Source organism: Pinus tabuliformis, chromosome 8, assembly GCF_031772625.1.
Source record: "Pinus tabuliformis cultivar Carrire ecotype Pingquan chromosome 8, CPIR1, whole genome shotgun sequence".
In the NCBI taxonomy this organism is placed as follows: domain Eukaryota; kingdom Viridiplantae; phylum Streptophyta; class Pinopsida; order Pinales; family Pinaceae; genus Pinus; species Pinus tabuliformis.
Window position 1 is genome coordinate 345,505,707 of NC_142294.1, and position 23,588 is coordinate 345,529,294.

General features: G+C 39.6%; 1 protein-coding gene across 4 annotated transcripts in view; it reads left to right on the forward strand.

The window, feature by feature from the left end:
• LOC149235555 (uncharacterized) overlaps positions 1-23,588 on the forward strand; it is a 311,771-nt gene that overhangs the window by 175,147 nt on the left and 113,036 nt on the right. For all 4 annotated transcript variants that reach the window (XM_089372142.1, XM_089372140.1, XM_089372141.1 and 1 more), the window contains 2 exons: positions 17,445-17,551; positions 17,991-18,144. In XM_089372142.1, the coding sequence (XP_089228268.1) occupies positions 17,445-17,551; positions 17,991-18,144 (261 nt within the window). The remainder of the gene's footprint in view (positions 1-17,444; positions 17,552-17,990; positions 18,145-23,588) is intronic.

The window sequence follows — 23,588 nt, forward strand, 5'->3', positions numbered from 1 at the left end:
CGAAGATGTGGTGGAACATATCTTGTATTATCCGTATTCACAGACTGGGGAATTCTTCGTCTCGAATATATTTTTTTCTAGTTTTGACCACATTATCTTTGTAAATTTCTTTTCAGCAGCTTTTGCTTTTTGTCTTGCTACTTCTATCAACGTAATGTCTTGAAGCTCAAGTTCTACTCGTAGATGAGTTTTAAGTCCGAAGATGTATGATTGAATTAGATGAGATTCTGATAACCCAGGTACTCGTGTTGCTAAGGTCTCCCATTCTCGAGTGTATTCATCCACATCTCCTTTTTGTCACAACCTGATGAGTGTTAAAAAGAACTCTTCTTCCTTGACACCTTGGAATCTTTTAAAGAACGCATCCTTAAATTTTCTCCAACTGATAGCGAGTGTCGTCTTTCTCCACCACATATACCAATTATATGCTTTGCCTTCCATTTTCATGGAAGCGTGCCTAATCTTTTCGTCATCATTGTCAATATCGTAAATCTCGAAATATTCTTCTGCTTTATTCAGCGACGCAACAGTGCATTTTCCGTTACCATCAAATTTTTGTAGCTCGATTTTTGCTCTTCGTTGATATGTCACTAATGGTGGAGCGAAAAGAGGGTATTGATTGGTGAATGAATTCCAAAGCTGCTTATTTGAAAAAGTCGCGTTACTATTTTCTTGACAGTGCATGGATGCTTTTTTTGGAGACTCATTTTTTTCATGAGAATTTGCTGAATTTGTTGAATCTGATGAATTGTGCTGTTGATTACCTCCATCATTCTGGAATAATTGTTCGGGTGCAACTCCATCCTGTCACACATAATGGTCAACATTGTCATTGTTTGATTATGATTCATTTAGGATTTGATATGGTTCTGCCTGAGCTGTTGTTCTATCTGATTTGTCATATCTTGAAGCTTCTTGATGTCATTGGAATGTATGGTAACTCTCGAGAATCGAGATCGACTAATTTTTGGTTAAAATCATCGGAATGGCTAGTAATCCTATTCTCAAGATCAATCATTTTTTTGTTGAAATCGGTCATTGTCATCGACGACATTGAACGGGTTTGTTGGGGTGTATATTTGTTCGCCAGCTTAAACTTTCTTCCTTAATTTGAACTATTTTTTTTTAATATTTTAAATAATATATCTATATATATATATTTTATTTAAATTAAATTAATTATATATTGAATTTTTTTATAACAAAGTTTATTTTATTTTATTTTTATTTTTATTTTTAATAATAACTTTATAATATATAAGCTATATAAAAAAAATTAAATAGGTTGAATGACCGGTCATGTTGTTTAACTGACTGGCACGGTGCCGATGGCGTATGTGGTGGACAACGTCGGGCACAGTTGACCAGACGGTGGTCAACGACCACGGTTGCGACTGCGTTTTTTTTTCAATAGGGTGGTTAGGGGCAGGTGGATGAGTCAAAATTGACAGGAGCCTATGTAGAGACGTCTGACGCGATGCGGCTGCTACAACAAGGGTATGGCAGCAGAAGCACGAAGAATGCTATCAGATGGGAGGCACAACAAAGAATGGGTAGCAGCGGCTTTTGTAGCGGGGATGGCAGACGACGGAAGTCAGGGCGGAAGTCGAACGCAGAGGGAACGACAGTGGAATCACGTGGATGTTGTGGGATGGGAGCAGCGTGGACGAAACAAAGAACAACAAACATGCATCGAGGAGCGAACCTGCTCTGATACCAGATGGCACATACAACTTAGATATTCAGCAAATTCATATTTTTATTATTAAACATATAGAAGATGATTACAATTTGTGGGAGGCCCCTGGCTTTATACTGCCTGGGGTGCCTCTTGGTGAATGGGCATGATCTTTGATCATGCCCTTTGCCTAATAACTAATAATTAGCTAATTTTTATATAACAATTTTTCTGTGAAATCTTAGCAATGATATTGTATGCATTACCCTTTAAGATTTGTGTGACAATCGTTTAAGTGATCCTTCATTTCACGCTCTCCTTAATGACTTTATTCCCTCATAAAATGATAGCTAAGGTACGAAAACTAGTGTTTTTCATCATCCCTTACATTCTAGGATTTGATTTTTCATAAGTAGATCTCCCTTTAGACTGCATCATCCAATATCGAGCTCTGGCCTTTTCCACATAGGTGGTCACACCATAATTTTTTCCCAAAACACAAATTTTTCTCTCTTCTCTAAATTTTTGGCCCTTTAAGGTAAGCCGCTAGGCTAGGTCTATGGCTGAAATTTAACTAGGCCATGTGCGTTGGCTTGTGGAAAGGTTTTACACGTGGTTGGTAACTCATTGCCTCAAAATCATTCTTTTTGTGTGGGGAATTCTTCCATTTTAGGATTAACATCACAATCCTTAGGCAATTTGGGTCCTAGGTAAACCCTAATCTAGCCTTAGGCTTTGTCTTGGGGCTTAGTGAAGGTTTGTCGTCCCAGAAATTTATCATATTCATCTTTTCAACCCTTTTCTTGGCCTTGTGTACCTTGGTGAGCTTGTTAGCATTGCTTATTCACAAAACCCTAGGTCACCTGTGCCCTAGATAGGCCTTTGGAGGGTACACTTTGCCTTGCCTATGCTAGTTTATGCCCTGTCCTTAAGTTGAGTACCTCTCCTAAGCCTATCATTGTCACCTCCAAACCTTCAACTTGTAATATCCATTAGGTGAACTATATAAGGAACCCTCCCTTGTGAAAATCCACTAAAGGGCAGGAGGTGGTGGCTGTGGTGACAGTGGGCCACACCTCATAGTGTTGTCACTTGGTGTAGTCCTTGTGTTGTGAGGCCTCCCACAAGACCTGCTAGATTTTGAGGTAACAAGTATTATAGATGATTGGAACTAGCTATATGCGATGCTTTTATGCTAAAAGATTGAAGAGGCTTCCATTCATAAATAATAATCTTTTGCAACCCCCAAGCAACCCAAGTTTGTTTCTATCCCAATGACTCTTCTACCCTACTTTTGTCCACAATATCTTATGTCATATTGAAGGTGGTACTAGGTTTTTCCTTATACGGCCAGTTACCATAGGCATTGACGGAAAATCCTTCTCAAACTTTAGGATGTGGTAGCAATATGGTTTAAATTTGTACAATGTAGTAATAGGGTACAAGCTATATCTCAATTGGGGTCAATATTTAAGCTTAGAGATATTGAGATTACGAGTTATGAAGAGATATTCCAAAGCAACCATTAAAATTTACTATGGATCTATAAAGTTATTACTTTTGCTATTGAATTTCAAGTTTGGTGTCAACTTTGTGTCGAAGGGTATGTCCTGTCTAAGTTGAGTGTGAGTCCAACTTCATTGCTTGATACTTAAATTAATAGCAAGGCACACTAAGGCAATAATGGATAGAGTTTTCACAACTTGAACAAAGAACGTGCCATATCCAGGTAGGTTGGCCATGATAAATAGACGTTATACTCATTCACAAGATCTTTCGATGTCTATCCATAGAAAGTTAGAAACAACACATTGAAGTCAATAGATTGGGCCCATTCCATGCCTTATGAGACCACAACAATATTTTCTAAAATGTACTGATTTTTAATCAAAAGTTGTTAATTTCATCTGAATAAGCCTTGGGATAGGATATTCTCTTTGAGCACCAAAGTCTTTGTGGATATTTTGTAAAAGTCATTAAGCAAGGTTATGTATTACCAACTGGTGATCAAATTAGGATCCATAGTCTTAGGAATTGGATATTTCCTTTCTTAATAATTTTTCTTATTGATATGTTTCCCAGATCTTTCCCATGTTATACTGCTAGATCTTGAATGTTGTCAATTAACCCTCAAAATATTTGAAGCCCCATTATCAATACTAAGAGATCTGGGGATGATGGTCAAGGAAGGGATAACCATTAGAATGATGCACAAAACTCAAGGATGCGAGGGGGATGTAGTAGATGGCAATGAAGACGTCCCTGAGAGGGTAGTTGTGGTCTCATTTAATGTGAACTTGTGTGAACTTGAAGTGGATGTGAGAAGCTAGAATAATAAATGTAAATCATATTAATAATATGTTGCTCTTGTTAGACTCTTACTAGAGAAAGCTATGGGTTTTACAAAGCTATCTCGATCCTTTTGGAGAAGAATGAAAGCATATGCACTATCTAAAATGAAACTAAAAACTTGAAAAGGCTTCAAATAGTCCAGACTAGCCAATATAGGAGCACTAGAAATAAACTCCTTTATATCCTTAGAAACTTGCTTTGCCTTCAATTCCATCTTGCTATCTAACTGTGTCTCCAAGTTAGTATCATAATTAGAAGTAAAAATGACATCTATGGGGTCGAATAAGTTATGCAAGAAAAACCCTCGAGGAAAAAAGAAAGGGATTGAAGTTAGGAAGAAAGGTTGACACCTCACTCCATCATAATCATGTAATTACCTAATTTATCTTTGGCGTAACCAGCTTCCTAAGCTTATTTCAATTTGTTAGGAAAATCCACATTGAATTTCATTCTAGGCTTCTCATGAAGCGTAACAAACTCATTATTGCCAACTGATATGGTAGCATATGAAATATCGAGTTGAATACTAAGAGATGTTGTGCATCTTCTAGAGAGCAACATTCCCTAGGACTTGGGTATCTTTGCTACGACCACATCCATATCAATGACTTGTTTCGAAAAATCTATGAATTTGATCTCATGGCCTTTCATTAAGCCTCAGACCTCGACCCTTGTGTTATTCTTGCAATGAATGTTTTGGTACGCTTTTGTTGTCTTTAACCCCAATTGTCTCATCACACCATAAGGTCTGATGTTATTCAAAACCCCAAAATTTAACATACAATTCCTCAAGATCAAAGATGTGTCTTATTAAAAGGACATGTCCCTTAGTATGAAAAATCACCTGCTTAGGTATTTATCACAAGGGGCCTCTTTTTATTCCATCATATCATATTCTCATACATTATTCAATATATTACTATTTTATCCTCAATGTATTACTTTATATGCCAAATATTTTGGATATGTTATTTGTGAGCCAGGTTTGGTTATCACATTTGGTATCGTGACAAGTCTCATCCTAGGCTTTAGCCATCAGAGTCTTCATAAAAAAATTTGTTGCCCTTGGCAACATATGTGTTGGCACTTGGCCACACTTACAATTTTCTTAGAGTTTTCTAATTGTTTTCAGGGCTTTGACCAAAATTACGTTTTTAGCCACTAAAAAGTTTTGAAGGAAAATTTACTCCGCTATGAGAAAAACTGAAGAGAAATAGGAATGAAAATTAAAAATACGAAAATACACATTCAGGCTCTCATTCAAAGAATCAAAATGTGATAATCAAACCTGGCTCATGAATAAGATATCCAAAATATTTGGACTATAAAGTGATCCATTGAGGATAAAATAATAATATTGAATAATGTATGAGAATATGCTGTGATGAATACAATGAGGCCTCTTGTTATAAATACCTAGGCAGGGTGCCTTTTCATACTAAGGGACATGTCTTTTTGATAAAACACATCTTTTTCATTATAATTCTCTTTTCATTTAATTATATTTATTTTATTAATTATATTTTTTACAATATAACCTTAGGATGGCCTTCAACAATATCAATATATCATTAACCTTGACAATTTGCAACAAATCATATACATTAAAATCACCAGGAATGCTAGAAGAAAAACCCAGGAAATGCATAACGACTTCCCTCTGCTTAGGAATTTTAAGAAGTACTCCCAGAGGTATCAAAATTTTTATGCAGTTCATGTGTAACGTCGAACTTGACTGTTGAACCAGATGGCATAAGTGTTGAAGGTGTGTCGGAATTTCTAAGTCTAACCCGTTAGAAACCCTTCATGTACTTTTTGATTTATTCCTACCTACTTGTTCTGTTAATTAACAAGTTATTTACCATGTAAATACTAGAAATAAATACAAGTACATGCTCAACCAATGTTGCACGAAGCGGGAGCAAAGCGGAAGCGCGAAGCGGAAGCGCGGAGCGCGGAAGCGTCATTTTCCAAAAATCTAGGGAGCGAAGCGTCCGCGGAAGCGTCTGCTATATATATATATTTTTATATATTTTTTTGCATTTATACTCAAAACAAACATCCCAAATACCAAATTAATTGTAGAAGACATGAAAACATGCATATTTTTGCATAAATCAAGATAGATATGGCATCCATGATTCCATTGTAGTTACTAGTATGTACAACAATCATCTATATTCTAGCTATTACAAACATACATCAAATTTTTAAGCATATTATAAAACATAAAACATTTAAGCATATTATAAAACATAAAACATAGAGCATATTATGATTTATCTAGCAAGTGAGCAACTGTCAACATTTGTCATGTCCAAAATTCAAATAATAATGTTTACAAAATATGTCACTTGGTCACCGCCAAGCCAAAAAGGTTCAAAATTCAAATTCACAAGTCTACAAGTCTAATGAGTAATCTATGACAAAAAGAAGTAGATTGTGAATATATCTACTAATCTCTCCTCCTTCCACCACGAATAGAACGTGATGGCGGGCCTCCACGTGGTGGCAATGAAGAAGATGGTCCCTGTGTAAGTCGTGGCACTGGAACTGATGAAGAAGAACCCCCTGCCGTTGGTGTTGAACCATGGAACCTAGAAACCAAGGGACCAGATGGGGGTGGGGGTGGTGGCATATCAACACCCGTGTCATCATCCTAGAATCGCTCAAAAAATTCATGCAAAAAAAAAAACACTAGTTAACAAAAAAATTAAAAACATGAATTAGAGAAATGCTTTATAAGGGAAAATTGGAAAATTCATACCACAATGGACATACCTGGATAAGAGAATCCTCTAATTGCTCTAGTCGCAACACTCCATCCTCCAAATTGGGCTCCTCTGGATTCTTGTCCCAAGTCAACAAGTCTTTATTAGACTTTGCATCTTCACAGTAATGGGACAACAATCGCAAGTTGTAATGAACATAAACCAAGCTCTCTGCCCGGTCTAAATTCAACCTGTTCCTTTTAACACTGTGGATGAAAGAATAAGAGCTCCAACACCTCTCTGCAGAAGAAGTGTTTACCACCTGTGATAGCACCCGCAATGCCAAACTCTGTAGAAGTGGAGTAGGCCCTCCATGCATGTTCCACCACTCAAGAGCAGAAAAATGCTCTCGATCTTGAATTGCATGCATGCTCGAAAATGGACCAGTGTTGCTCGTATAGTTGCTCACCTGTCTCCGTACCAATGCAGCCTCCTCCTCATCAGGGATTAATCTACTCAATGCAGCCATATATTTTTCGTGAACCTCTTTATCTTGGTGTGGTTTTCTCCTGACTCCCCCCCCAGGTGCTGGTTTTGAAAGCCATGATGGATGATAGTATTTAGGTGTCAAAACATATGCTAATGCATGCAATGGAACATTTAGCATATCCCATCGTTTTTCCACCTCTTCACGAATATAATTGTACAAGGTGGTATCTCTAGGCTCAACAATGTCTTTAATCTGCCCCAACATGCTATCCATTTGCTCATACACCTCCCCAATTACTGGTCGATCTGAATCTGCAAACTTGATCATGTAATAAATTGGTTTGGTGAATTGCAAAACATATTTAACCTGTGACCAAAAGTAACTGTCAAGAACAGTGTCCTTGACTTCATTAGCACCATCTGTACTGACGTTAATTTCATCCCATGTTTCAGCACACACCAGATTAGTTAAAGCTTGTCTCACCCTCACTAGCCGCCTAAAGGTGAGGTAATAACTAGCAAATCTTGTCTTTGCAATTTTAAGCAATTGCAACTTGGAGTAAGTGCCATAGAAGTGGTTTACCCTTGTATGCCCTGTGATGAATTTAATGAGCTGCTTCCCTTTCCTGTAAACCTCAGCAATCCACCCACAATCTTTGTGTTTCACAATATCATGCATCAAAAGGTTCAATGTGTGAACCAGGCACCCAGACCAAAAGATGTGTGGATGAGTACGCTCAATAATTTTTCCTGCTAACTTACAATTTGCTGCATTATCTGTGATCACTTGAACCACATTATTCGGACCAACATCTTTGATTGATTTCAATAGGAGATCTGCAATGTTTGGTGCAGTTGCACTGATGGAGGAGGAGTCATGAGATGCAATAAATACTGCACCACTAGAAGAAACACCAAGAACATTTATCAAATGTTGGTTTCTAATATTTGTCCACCCATTTGATACAATGGATACCCCAGAATCCACCCACTCATGTGTAAAACGTGTCAAAGCTCTTTGAACCTTAGCTTTTTCTCTTTCTAATAACACTGTTCTAGCTTTCTCATAGTTGGGGGCCTTGTATCCTTTTGGGGCTTCATTGATGGCCTTTACCATTTCATGCCAATAGGGAGAGCGAAGCACATTGAATGGTACACCGCAAGCACAAAGAAAACGGACTATCTTTCCATCCACATCATCCCTCCCAGTAACATTAAGGAAATCCCCTATTGTTTTTCTACCTCCAGAGGTTGCAAAAGTACCATGAGGAGATGGGCAACTACCAAATTTAGAGGTTGCACTTGATTCAGAATGAGTTTTTTGTTTCTTGTTTTTTCGTTGTGCAGCCATCTCTATTTTGATGTATTTTTGTCTTTGTTCACTTGAAATGTTTGGGCAAATGGTTACCCCCACAGAACCCTTTTTTTCATCACTGTCTAGCACCCCACAAAGATGCCTCCTCAGACGGGTATATGAACCCGTATATGGTTTTCCTCCATGACAACCATGAGGGCACATCCATTTGTAAGATCCACCACCCTTTCCCCCTTCAAGTTTGGTCACATAGTTCCACAAGGGATTTGATGTACCTTTCCCATCTTGTGCTTCAGTGTCCTCTTCAAGTTCATCCCCTTCCTCTTCAAACCCTTCCTCCTCATCATACATTGGGTCACTACTATTAGGACCAAGTTCATCCCCTTCCTCTTCCCCTCTATTCCTCACCCTTGCCATCATTAAAACCAAGAGTGGAATGATACATAGAAGCCAAAAGAACACCATCTTGGAATATGGATATAGGTGGTGGACAACCTGTAAATAAAGGAGCAAGTAGAAACAATGGGAAAGAGTAGGAGAGAGAGGAGAAAAATACAATTCTTTTTTCAAAAAAACAAGGGAGTTTGGGGTTTGAACTTACCTCTTTAGCTCTTGTAGATGAAGTCCTCCAAGCTCTTGCTCCAAGCTCCTCCTCCTTCTCCTAGCTCCTCCTTCTTCACTCCTCCAAGCTCTCCTCTCTTCTCCTCTCCTTTCCTCTCTTCTCTTCTCCTCTCCTCTCTTCTCTTCTCCAACTCTCATAAACTCAAAGTGAGCAAATGAGAAGAGAATGGGGGCTTTATTCTTTTCTAAAGTCACCCTAAACTCACCTAACCCACCCCCTCATGCTAGTTAAGTTAAACTTTAAAAGAAATTAAAAAAAAAAATATGTTTAATTCGCTGCCCGCGGGGTTGCGTCCGGGTTGCGCCTGGGTGGCGTGCGGGTGGCGTGCGCTTCCGGGCAGGTTGCGTGGCGCCACCCCGTGCCCGAAGCGTCTGCCGAACCGCGATTCCGGGGGCCGCAACATGAAATGGCAGGAATCGTTTTTTTTGCCCGGAATCGCGCCACCTCCAAAACGGAATCGCGCTTCCAGTGGGGATTCCGGATCGATTCGCTCCGATCCGCGATTCTGCCTTTGGATCCGGGGGGGGGGGGGGGGCGATTCCTGCAACACTGTGCTCAACACATTACAGATCATCAACTGAAGGAAACAAATCAAGAACACAAGTGACACCGTTATTTTTGGACCAATGTCCATAGAAAAACCCAATGCGGGAAAACCGATGCAGCTATCTGAGGGTTTTATTATTATGCAGTTTCTGAATACAATCTGGGTGCCAAAACTGGCTCGCCCAATAGAGAATAATCTTGGCACTAGTACCTCTCTACTCGGAAGTAGATATTCTGGCTGACACCGTGGATAAACACTCCGGCAACTCCATAGCTCCAGTCTGCCCCGCGAAACCCCATCGTTAGCCTCGAGGGATTGCGTCAGCTCTCTCTGGCCCAACGTTAGCCCAACATCACTTTGGCTTGGCCTGCGTCAGCCTTTGAAGGCACTACGTCAATCTTCTGGCCCTCTTACGTCACTCACGCCGACTCTTTGAGGCACTGTGCAGCTCCTTGCTGGCTTTGCGTGAGCTCTGGCTGGCTTTGCATGAACCCTTGGCTGGTTCTGTGTCCCTCTCTCCGGCTACTGCGCTGATCCTCCCAGTGCTATCTCTGCCTCTTTGCTTCTGTATTCATTGCCCCTTAGCTGCAACTCTGATCACTCTCTCAACTTTCTCAGCAAACCCAGCCCCAGAAAGTCGAAATCTTGATCTCTTGGTGTGTTCTCCAAGTGACCCTCAAGCCTCCTCTTATACTTTTCTCATTGAAAAATCAACGACTAAAATTAGATCTAGCTTGATCCATGACTTTTGGACCATTCTAACACAGTTTTATATTAATTCACATTAATATTTTATTTTCCCTAAGTTTAGACTTAGGGACTCCATTAAAAATATTAATTATTTTAATATTTCCCAAATTGTTTAGAATTTGCCCAAATCTTTTTTGGGTATTAGAGATCTCATGTGCCTTAGCCTCTCCACCAATTTTCGTGGCTAGAGCACATTCGATGCTACCCCAAATCAACACTTCCTCTTAGCGAGGACTGTTCTCTAGCAATACTCCTCACTGAGTATTACCCTGATCGTTCGGCATCAGTCACTGTGCTGATGCTAGGCCTGCTGCCCATCATCTGCACTACTGCATCTTGTATTGCTACCCATGGCCCTGCCACTGTCACTGCTACATCCATACTGCTGCCCATGGCCCTGCCATTGCCACTATTGCATCTGCACTGCAACCCCTCTCATCATGCTGCATCGTGCTGCCCATAGGACTGCCACTGCTAACTGCTTCACTGTAACTCAGTTACTGAGAAGTAAGTAACTGATCTCCGCAGCTCTGACATCTCCGTCAGGCTAGAAACACTCCTGATGCTGAAGCTCCCTCTGCCACTGACAAGTGCTCCCTCTCTAACCTCTGCGTTGCTGCAACTACTCCATGCATCTCGCACCATTGCACACCTCTCTGTGCCATCTGCACTGGTGCAACACTCCCGTGCTTCTCGCACTGCTGCCTCATGTTGTCCTGGGAATCCTGCACTGTAGCTCCCTCTCTCGCTCCATTGTCATCCGTCTTTACTGACATCCGCCAATACTGCTACTCCTCTTCGGGGCTCTCGTAGCAAGGTCTAATCCAAGAGGCTGGGTACATCGAGGATCCTGCCTTTCATCGCCTGTAGTCCATCTGACTACAGTGCGATGTCTCCCCACTTCCGCTCAAGTGGTGTGTGTGCACTCATGGCACAGTCATTGTTTGTCTCCACTTCCTTCTCTGCCCTTGCTGGTGCAGCCTTGGTCTCGGAGGCCTCTCCCTTGCTCTTCTTCCTTGGACACTGGGTCGCATAATGACCCAGCTCCCCATAGTGGAAGCATTTGACCTTGGAGAGGTCCTTCTTCTTCCGTTTTGCCTGCTTTCCCTCAGATACTAGGGCAACATCTACCTCCTCCTTGATTCTAATCCCCTTGCTGCTGCTTCCCGCCTTGCTTAACCTTCTGATCTCTTCTTGGTGAAGAGCCTTCCACATTTCCTCCCAATCTGGAAGGGTTGCCTTGCCCAGTATGCTCTGGACAAACACCTCCCGGTCTTCTGAGACTGCGTTCAGGGTTGTTCTCACCATCAATTCTTGATCTAGCGTGGCTCCTATGGAAGTCAGCTGATCCCGGATCTCCTTCAATCGATCGAGGAAGGGGTCGATCTGTTCTCCCTTCTGCATTTGGTATGATCGCAGTTGATTTTCTAGTAACATCCTTCAACTGCTCAGAATTATGCTGGTACAATTTCTTTAGGGCCTCCCACATCTCATTTGCCGTGTCCTTTTTGGCAATATGTGGTACCACATGGTCCTTGACCCCGTCAAGAATGATGCTCTTGGCCCTCGCCATTACCTCCTTGTACTTGTTGTTATTAGTTGGGTCAACTGGGATAGCTATCGTCCTCAAGGCGAAGTGCTTGACACGATTTCTGTCTAGAACATATAGGATTTTGGCCTTCCAGACTACGAAGTTTGAGGCTCCGTCCAGTCTGTCCTGGTCTCTTACCTTGTTCACTGCCATCTCACTGCTCCTCTACTTCCCTCTTGGAAGTTCTTGGTGTGACTCCCTCTGAGCCTCGATTTCCCTCCTGGAAACCCTTCTGCCAATGTCGAGATGCCCCCACTCCAATCGTTAGTGCAATTGCACCACTGATCCAGATTTCTCGGCTAGAAATCCTCGGTAGCAACTCCCTCCTCCTTGGCCTTGCCTTGTTAGGTACTATTCTGACTACAATACCCCACCAACTCCACTCTGCAACTTAGCTACAGCTTACTAAACCCCAACAAACTGAAGGTTAGAGCTCCTAAGCTTTGCGCAATCCCAGCACCGGCAAATCAACTTCCTTAGCCAACTGCATCAGCCCTCGTGGCCTTTGCGTGAGCCTGTCTTTGCCTCCCTCAGCCTTTGCGCTGCCTCTTATTGGCTTGAACTTGATGATGCAGGCACTACGTCACCCCTTCCTTATTGCTTCTCTGCTAGGAACAACTTCTGTCACTCGGGACAACTATTTTTGCTGTTGCTGCTCTGCTCGGCTGATGTCCTCAGCAATGTTGCACGAAGCGAGGACGAAGCAGGGACGTTTTTTGGAAGCGGGGACACGGAAGCGTCTGCTATATATATATATATATTTTTTTGCATTTATACTCGAAACAAACATCCCAAATAGGCGGAAGCGTCCAAAACAGGGGGAAGCGTCCAGGAAGCGTCCAAAACAGGTGGAACCGCGCTTCTGAATTTTGGAAGCGCGCTTCCGGGGATGCTTCCTGGACGCATCCGCACGGGACGCACTTCGAGCCTTAGAACCAGGGGGGATGCTTCCTGCAACTATGGTCCTTAGTTCTCCTGTGATCTGCAACCACGCTTTGATACCATGTTGGAATTTCTAAGTCTAACTCGTTAGAAACCTTCATGTACTTTCTGATTTATTCCTACCTACCTATTCTGTTAATTAACAAGTTATTTACCATGTAAATACTGGAAATAAATACAAGTACATGCTCAACACATTACAAATCATCAACTGAAGGAAACAAAACAAGCACACAAGTGACACCGTCGTTTTTGGACCATTGTCCCCGAAAAAACCCAATGCGGGAAAACCGGTGCAACTATCTGAGGGTTTTATTATTATGCAGTTTTTCAATACAATCTAGGTGCCAAAATCGGCTCACCCAAAAGCGAATAATCTTGGCAGTAGTACCTCTCTACTCAGAAGCAGATATTCCGCCTGAAACCCCGGATAGACACTCCGGCAACTCCATAGCTCCAATCTGCCCCGCGAAACCCCAACATCAGCCTCTAGGGACTGTGTCATCTCTCTCTGGCCCAACGTTAACCTGGTGTCACTCTGGCTTGGCCCGCGTCGAGCTTTGGAGGCACTGCGTCAGTCTTTTGGCCCTCTACATCACTCATGCTGGCCCTTTGAGGCACTGCGCAGCTCCTAGCTGCCTTTGCGTGAGCCCTGGCTGGCTCTGCGTGAACCCTTGGCTGGTTCTATGTTGCTCTCTCCGGCTAATGCGCTGATCCTCCCGGTGCTATCTCTACCTCTCTGCTTCTATATTCACTGCCACTTAGCTGCAACTCTGATCACTCTCTCAACTTTCTCAGCAAACCCAGTCTCAGAAAGTCGAAATCTTGATCTCTTGGTGTGTTCTCCAAGTGACCCTCAAGCCTCCTCTTATACTTTTCTCGTTGACAAATCAACGGCCGAGATAAAGTCCCTAATCAACGGCTAAGATTAGATATGGCTTGATCCATGACTTTTGGACCATTCTAACACAGTTTTATATTAGTTCACATCAATATTTTATTTTCCCTAAGTTTAGACTTGGGAACTCCATTAAAAATATTAACTATTTTAATATCTCCCAAATTGTTTAGAATCTGCCCAAATTCTTTCTGGGTATTGGAGATTTCATGTCCCTTAGCCTTTCCACCAATTTTCGTGGCTAGAGCACATCCGATGCTACCCCAAATCAACAAGGTGCATCTACTTGTTGTGAATTCGAACTTTATTTTAGAAATGACTTGTTGGTCTACCTTGTTGAGCTTCCCTAGAAACATGTTGTGGGCTGCTAAGAAAGGGGCTCTTTCAGAGGCATGAAGTCTTCTTGGCAAATAGTAGAGAGTCACAATTACAGCCTTGATACTTTCCCTCTTTATTGCTTCCATATGCTGCTGCGTAAGAGACCTAAGATCTCCTTTCTCTTGAATTTGAGCCAATATTTATGACTGGTCAGTAAGAAAATCAACAGTGATATCTGCATTCTCTCTTACCTAGATTGCTTTTTTAATGTGCTCTAGAAGTTCTCACTCTTCTGTAATATGAAAATGAGCCACCACTACAAGGTCAGATGATGCATGCTGCTTTATTTCCAACTTAATCTTCTTATTAGAAAGGTTTTGAACTGTATCACATAAAGAAGCTATTTGTTGCTTTGGACAAGTTCATTACTAACCGGTAACTATAAAACTTTTTGCGGTCTTGGTCTTTTAAGGCAAAACAAAAATTTCGCCTCAAAAGGAAATTTCACAGATCTAGTTCTTGTGAGCTTCAGCCTAAGAGAACAACTTGATCACAAAGTTGGTACAATCTTCAAGATCTCCAAAAATTCTAGATATGGAAAGCAATGAAAATCCTAGCCAGACCAAGTGTACTTGAACAAGCTAGAATTACCCGTAGCAAGTCCTCCTTTACCTTATGCAAGACATCTCCTCTTCTCTCCCCCCTCAACAAGTACAACCCTAGAGTTTATTGCCAAATTTGAACTCCTTTTTTTCCAAGGGTAGAAACCCTAACCCTAGAATATCTATGAATCCTTCAAGAAACACTAACACTCCTCTCCTGACATCTCTAAGACAATGATGATGAATAACCTCTACACGTATGAATGTGAGAATGACTATCCTTCCTTTATATATATGAGAGGTGAAGGGAGGTTGCAACATCGAGTGGACTTAGTCTACTACATGCACCTATCAAACACAAGTAGGTTCTGTGATCACCCAAAATAGCAGTCTTGTCAAGGTCTTCACAAGATGCTAAGGTGGTACTATATAAGAGAAGTGTGCATTATCACCTCAGCACTAGTCCCCACGCTTTAAGCATAACTCATACTAAAAGAGTATGTGAGGATTCCCTACACAAGATGCTCCACCACAGAAATTAAAAGTTTAGTGACTAATAATGAAGTCTGGGGTCAGGATATGAATTAATTGTTGCTTTATCGCTAATCTGAAAATGATAGATGACACAGACCAGCAAATAAAATGTCACATGAACTCAGATTATATAAAGATCATAAATATCTTGCTGTTCTATACCTTTAGATGTGAAAAAATGCAGAAAACACAGAATACAACAAGATAAATCCCCTTCGAGGGGCTACCCAAAATGTGGAAACACTCTAGTTCGAAGAGTGGGGAAGCTAGGGAAACAAGAGTACAACAATGTTCAACACCCAAAGCTTCAGATCTGCAAGGATTTTGGAGTTTCCAGAGCTGGAAATTACTTGCAGAGATCTGGGATCACCCCGGTTTATTTTTATCACCGAATTTGCAGCCTGGGGAATAAAGGCAAATGCCAAGTGAATAATTTAAGCATGCAGACTATCCGATAGTTTGATAATAGACTCCTGGGCTGAGTTAATGCTTGGGGCAACACACAACTTCCCAATCCCAAGACTTGTTCATTTTTTTGGTCTTTTGTTCTTTTGGACTGTCCTCTCTGACTCTGTATCATTTTTAGGGGACTGTCTTGCAGTTTGCTCCTTCCATAGATTTTACAACATGTTTCTTAGTAGGAATAGAGGTGTTTGAACAGAGAGTTTGAATTGTGAGATTGTGACACCTTTGAGCTTATTTCTGGTGCTTTCCTTTGATTTATGATTTTCCTAAACTTGCAGTTATTTTTTTTAAATGGTATATTTGAAATGTAAGTGGCCAAGGGCCTGCTATGGTCAAAGTCCTGAAGAAATCAGAGAAACTTTGAAAAAATAAGGGTTGGCCAAAAGCTGGGTCAGACAAGGCTGGATAATGAGTGTGGCCAAGGGCTGGAATCAGAAAATGAAGCTCTGATACCAAATGAAATGAAACAATCTAGTTCATATCATAAATTTCCAAAATAAATGGAATAACATAAAATAATCCTTTTTGATTAATATAATATATTGAATAAAATTAGAGAAATGATAGAATGATGACAGCATACAATGAGGGGCCCCATATATATGTACCAAAGTGGGTGTCTTTTCACTAAAAGCTATGCCCTTTAGTTAAGATATGTTTTTTCATTATCTTTTCATTATTAATTATTGTTTATTAGTATTTATATTTATATATTTATGCTTATTACAAAGAAAGGGACTATTGTAGAAATAATGGGCTGAAAGGTAGTTCCCTGGCTGTAATAGGTAGCTGTTGGACAGAGTGATGAAAATCATAACCATAGCCAATAAATCCCCCCTTGTTTCATTGCCTGCCATGGGGTTGGCACTTACATGAGCTGGTGCCTATGGCCAGGTGGGAAAATAGCTCCCATGGAGCTATTTTTCCCTAGTGTAGCTGATGATATGCAAGTATTATAAACTTTGGTACGAATGCACTGATGTTTAATGTTGTTGCTGCTGCTGTATATGAGAATTTGTATGGTTTTCCCTGGAGATGCAAGTTTGGATATACACTGGGCTCAAGAGTGCATGCTGGGCTGTTTGGTAATTATAGCTATGCAGATTTTGAGGCTGCTACAGCCATATATTGTATTGCAGGGTGCATAATTATACCTCTGTCATATAAATTAATTTCTAAGCATGTTAGTTTGACGTAAATGGCCTTGTGGGTATGCCAGAAGAGGCCATAACCATGAAGAGAATGTAATTATATGTATCTGGAAGAACTGTATATGAATACTATTGTAAATGCATATGGATTCTACTGTAATTGTTCATGTACCAGCTGTTATTATTCAGTGTTTGAGAAGAAATATGTTTTATGTGCTGAGATGGCTGAATGTGCTCATGGCTTGTCGAGTAATTGTCTATATATTTTCCACTGAATAACTGTTACTGTCGACAAGTTATATGTAAGAATATTGGTCGCAGCTTAATTAGGCAAGGGGGCATGTTACATACACTGTTCTATGCACCAAAATATTTCTACCATGTTTTTTCTGAAATTATTAGCTGTTAAATATACTTCACATTTCCACAAGTTCCAACCCTCTGCGAACTAATAATGTCTGCTGATGTTTTTAAATCAGGTACGCACAACTAAGTTCTTGTACGGTTGTGCAGTTGGATCCCTCTTGTTACAGCCTGGTTGGATTATTGATTCTATTGCAGCAAAATTTTGCTTGCCTTATGACAAGTGAGTACTGTTTTGAATTAGCATTAGACTTTTTTTTGATATAATTGAGCCCTATCATTGCTTTTGACTAATGAATTGTGCAGTAGGTGTAACCCCATCACAGTTTGTTTTGTATCTGGACTCTGTTGCATCAATAGAAAAAACGGGCTTTAATATACATTTTTGCTTACTATCATGCGCAATTACACTCAGTTTCTCACATACAGGATTCGCTTTTTAATGTTAAATTTTAAACAATTCATTCTTGACTATGCAACAATGGGTGCTGGTGTGCATAGATGGATATTTATTATGAAATGCCATTAGTTTATCCTTACGTACAGTTACGTGCAACGTTTCAGAACTTGTGAGTGCCTTCTCTTAATTGTACAAGAGTGATCATTGCTTAATGAGGAAGCATCACAGCTTGTTTAATCTCTTATTGAGAACATTTTGACAGGTATCTGCTTAAGTCAAAAGTTTCAAATGTTTGCCGGTGGTTGAAGCAAAAGCACTCTGATACAATGGAAAATGGTATACCTTTATTTAGAGGCATCCGAATCATGTTATATGGAAAGCCTGCATTCTATTCAAAGTTAATGATTCTTATTAAGGTAACATTTGTCTGAATTTTCAATTATGATCAAAATATGTGGTTGTTCCATATTATTTACTTCCCTGTAATGTTTTGTTGATTGCTTTTCTGATATGTTTTTGGGAATTTAGTTCAACGCAAACAAGAAAATGTCGATGCATCAGCTTTATTTTTAAATGTTTTTGCCCCTCCGGTTGTGGGGTGTGTGGTTGTTATGTGAAATATGTTTCATTTTCTATGAAACTTTATGTACAAAGCATATTATGAAAAATTGTTCGGTGGATAGATCACTACTACAAGGCAAAGGCTGGGAAATGTAACAAATGCTTCTAACCTAGGTCCTTAATAAGTTATTTCATCACACAATCAACCCAAGGGAATTAAGCAATCCTTGATTAATTTTTGAATTGTGATTAATTTGTGATCTGTGTTTGGTATGGCTGGGAGCACCAATAATATATATTAGTAAAATGTAAAGTTATTAAATAAACCAAAGATAGGGGAAAATATGAGAAAAGTACAGAAGTTGAAAAAGAATATAACTTAACCACAATACTCAGTTGTAACTTGTAATAAATACGATTGACGATGCAATGAAGTGGCTAAGACATTGAATTTTCAATTTGATACTTAAATGTGCCCCAATAGTTATTTATTTAATTATAAAAAGTAGCTGTTACACAGTCCAAAATGTCAAAATAGGAAATAGAGTAAAGTGCAAAATAGTACTGAAGTATGACAACATCAACTCACAATATGTTAACGCATCAGTTATTGTTTGCTTGATGTTGATTTGCAGTTCGCATAATTTTGTGGTGTCTCTTCAGAACAATGACATTTGAATTCAATTTTCATTCATTCCTTTAAAATGGGAAACTACACTTAATTTTGAGTCCACATTGGTTGCATGAGTATCTTGGAATTCTTTGTTGTCAAGTCTGGTGATAAATTGCAAAGAAGTTGGTTCATTAGATCCAATTTATTAAAAAGAACCTCAAATGGTATTTGTAAAACAAAAAAATGGTAGTTGAATTCCACATGATAACACAATGTAGCATACTTAGTACATAGATAATAAAAGTTAAAAACTAATAAGTCAATTGCACACAAACCCCATATCACATTCAAATTTTATTTAGAGATTGATTCAAAATTGATCAGTATACAATTTGTCATCCATTCTGGTACTTACTAGGCTTGGAAAATTAGAGCCATAACCTTATTGGGCACAATTTAGGGGATGATCTTGATTTGGTGATTTTGGGTCCTAGAACTTCATAAGCATGTTGTGGACATTAATTGGCCATTTTTTGTGTCAAAAATTTGTGAATGGAGTTCCTAGCCCTCGATGCTATTGCATGTTAGTTTTTGTAGCTCAGATAGGTGTTCTAGTCTCTATTGGTGTCTATGCTACTAAGGAACATGGGAGGATAATTATCTCCAAGACCTAAGAAAAAATTCTAAGTAAAATGCCTTAATTAGATTAATTAGCCAGTTTTTAATTATTTTCCTAAGTCTAACTTAGGAAAAGTGGTTAATTAAATTAGATTAATTGAGACAAAATTAATTTTGGCCTAGTGACTTCTAGAAAAGTTATGAGAAGGGGTCAAGACGATCTTAGCCATTGATTGGAGTTAGATCATGACTGTTGATTCGTCAACAAGAGATTATAAAGAGCAAGTCGATGGGACTTTTGGAGACGCAACAAATTGTAGTGAGAGGAAGGGTGTAGTGATAACATGGAGCCAAGCCATAAGGAATCAACAATGATTGAGTATAATATTTTTGGAGAGAATTTCTTCATCAGTTTCTTGTAGTTTATGAGATCTAGAGGGAGAAAATTTGCAGTTCCATTTGTTTGCAGGAAGTCGAAATTATTCTGGTGTGTAAGGGTTTCAGAGAGGTTGAGTTTGCATTCAAATGTGTGGGAGAAAGAGGCAGTTTCTGAGGCCGATTTCTTCCAAGGAATGTCATGAGGTCAGGTTGTGTTTGCCAGGGGCTGTAGGGTTGAATTTCCTTTATCTAGGGCCGCACGTGTGAGGCCGTACGTACTTGCAGAGGGAGGGCGAATTATTTCAGGAGCGCCGAGTTATCTTGCAAAGGGAGGTCAAATTATTTCAAGAGGGCTGAGTTATCTTGCAAAGGGAGTCTGAGTTCCTTCTAGGTATTTTTATGTGATGGTAGCTGGAGAAAAAATTTACCGGAGCTTTGCTAGTTAATGATAAGCTATTGTAATTTTCAATCACAGATTTTGCTGAGGAATAATAATAAAAATCCTCATTTGCTAGACTTGTTTTCCCCACACCGGGGTTTTTCTAGGGACTATTGTCCAAAAATATTAGTGTCTAAATTTTGCGTGTGCATTACTTTTCTTAGTTCCTGTTATTATTGATGAAAATTGCATTAGTGATTTTATTTGTTATTTGTCGTAATTAATTTCTGAAGACAAATAATCTACATAAGGTAGAAGAATAATTTCCAGTGACTGCAATTTAGGAAATTTCACATTGCACTAATAATATTCATCTTTCACTGGCTATAGATCCGCAATAGTGTTTTTGGGAATACTTGTTTGTGTTCAAAGCATTGTGGAAAAAGTCGAAGTCATGATTAAATTGGCAAGGGTCCAAAAATTGAAAAAGTCGTTAAAGTCGGGAGTTTTTTGAAAATAAGAGAGAGAGAAGGTGAAAAATTGAAATTGTGGGTAAGATAAAGGTTGATAACCTATAAGACAAGGCCAATCCCTAGTTCTTGGGTGGATGGGATCTATGGGATTGATAGATCAACCAAATCTTGCAAAAGAGTAAGTATATTTCGATGCTCTAACACCAAAACCCTAACTATTATCTTTGTGAGGGATCAATATTCACTTGGGAGAGCTAATTCAAAGATTCACCAAGGGGATTTCCATTCACATATTATTCATGAGTAATGCATGCAATAATGACATCTAGTTTCTATGCAATTGATTTTCAACAAATTAGGGCACAATAAAAAAACCCTAGATTAGCAATATATTCCATACATTAGACATGAAAAGGGAAATTTGTCAATAACAAGGCTCACTTACAAGATAACATGCATGAATAATTCTTTCATTGATGTAAGATAACTTCTCAAAAGACAAGAATATAACTCAAATAAACAAAATGCTCCATAGATCACATCTCTCCAAAGGTACAAGAAGGCCAAAATTCTCCAAAAGAGGCCGAAGTAATCGAAATGATGATGATTGAAATGAAAAGTCCTCTCCTTTGTTTATATGAGGAGGATGAGTGATATTATTAGACTAAAAGCACCACAAAGTGGTCTCAATGGGTCTTTAGCTACTCATAATATGTCCATCTCTGCTCCAATGTTGAGGGCTTTCCATGTGCTACTAGCCCTCGCAAGTCACTAAAGGTGAGATGATCCTCATTTAGGCCTCGAATTCGTTGCCTTCCCTCATAGGGTGCTAAGGCTAGCCTTGGGGCATGTTGGGTACAGGTGTGTCTTCATCTTGAAGAATCTTCAAATCCAATGTAGAGTGGCATAACGTCCTGGGTGCAAGAGGTGCCTAGGGTCATGCGTGATGTGTTGTTGCTGCTAGGAGGTCCATGGCTCTCAACGCTTCACCTGTTAGTTCCAATATACTTCTCTAATGGCCTGGGTACTTGTGGGTAAGGTGCTCGAGACATTGGCTACCAAACCACCTAACAATCAGAACATATATTGTAGTGAAAGCTATTAAAAATAATAAGGGTACCAAAGAGGTGTTTCCTAGTGCATTAGCCTTTTTCCTAGGGAGACACTTCAATTACCTTTTTGGCATGTGACTTTATGGGTAGTATTAAAGTCATGGTGAAAAGTCACTTTATGTGGTGCATCTACTAGGTATTTTATATTAATATCACTTTATGAGAAAAAGTACAAAAGTACCTTTTAATACTAAAGTCACTTTCTATTTATAAGTTTTACTTTATGTGGAGAAAAAGGTATGAGGTACAAAACATTAAAGTGACAAGGGAGTTCATTAAATGAGGGGGACCACATGAGAAAGGGGGTCAAGTGAGGGAAATGATCTCAACCATTGATCTCATGGGCTGTGTTGAATAATCTAGGGCAATTAGGTTAATAAGATTCTTCTCGCCATGATAACTATTTGTGAGGTGTTTTTAACTTTTTCCTTATTAGCACAATCTTCTCTTGCTATTATTAGAGTGTGTCTTCTTAGTTCATCAAATAGTTACCAAAACAAAAGAGACAAGAACACAAGATGTTGGCTTTCTGCCAGGGCCAAAACCTCTCACTCTTTGAGAGGAAAACCCGCACAAAATTCTTCTTATAGAGGTTCCAATAGACGAATACCAAGGCCATGACCCTTGACCTATTAGGCCACTCCAAGACCAAGACACCAATCCTCTTCTTTGTCACTACTAAGATCATCATCATCACTGCTGCTACACCGAGGTCATCATTATTGCATCACTAAGGTCATTACAGTTGCACCATTGCTACTCCTTCACAGAGATTGTTGTTTCTCCTTCACTGAGACCTTCACCATAACAATGAGATCTCTATATGTATGAGAGCTGCACTGAGATCTACATCTAGATCATAACCTTGTAACTATGTCCTCATCAAGATCATGATTAACATTATGCTGAGATCATGACCTTGTAACTATGTCCTCATCAAGATCATGACAGAGATCATGATTAACATTATGCTGAGATCATGACTGCGTTCAGAATGAATGTCGAGACAGAGTGTGTTACTGTGGGATCACCGAGATCCTCATCATCACAACTATGCTAAGACTGTGACTGTAATCTCTCCCTGCACCGAGATCTTCATCATCATAGATATGTCGAGACTGTCTAGTATGCCGAGACAGTGATCATCATGAGACTTTACTTCTGGGGTACCCATCCGAAAAACACAAAGATGCTAGTTTGTACCCATCCGAAATACTGTACCCCTGTACTCATCTGAAATTTCAGAGGATCTGAGTTCTTCTTCTGCCTGTAATGCGGATCTTACATGCCTATTTATAGTGGTTAGTCATGCATATAAGTCGACATGAGAGAGTGAACTATTGTGTCTCCTTATATGAGTTGACATGACTTCTTTTTATATCGTTTAGAGGTCGACTTCTTCAAGAGGGATTGTGCTTGTCTTTGGAGGGCTTCTACACATTTCTATAGACTTGAATACATTAAACATAGGCTCAAGAAGAGCTTCTTCATACATGACATTGACTCTTTGACTTAATAATAAATCCTAAGGCTCTCAATGGGAGCCATTAACAAATAAACCTCTTGCTCATGAAACCCATGTAACAAGGCATACAAAAATAATTTTATTTCTTTTATTTCATCATTTACAAAGATCATGTCATTATGAAGACCGAACCTAGTTACACTTTCTTCAACACTCTCTCTTAACTAGGGAGGTATTCATAATGGTACTTGGTCATTGTCA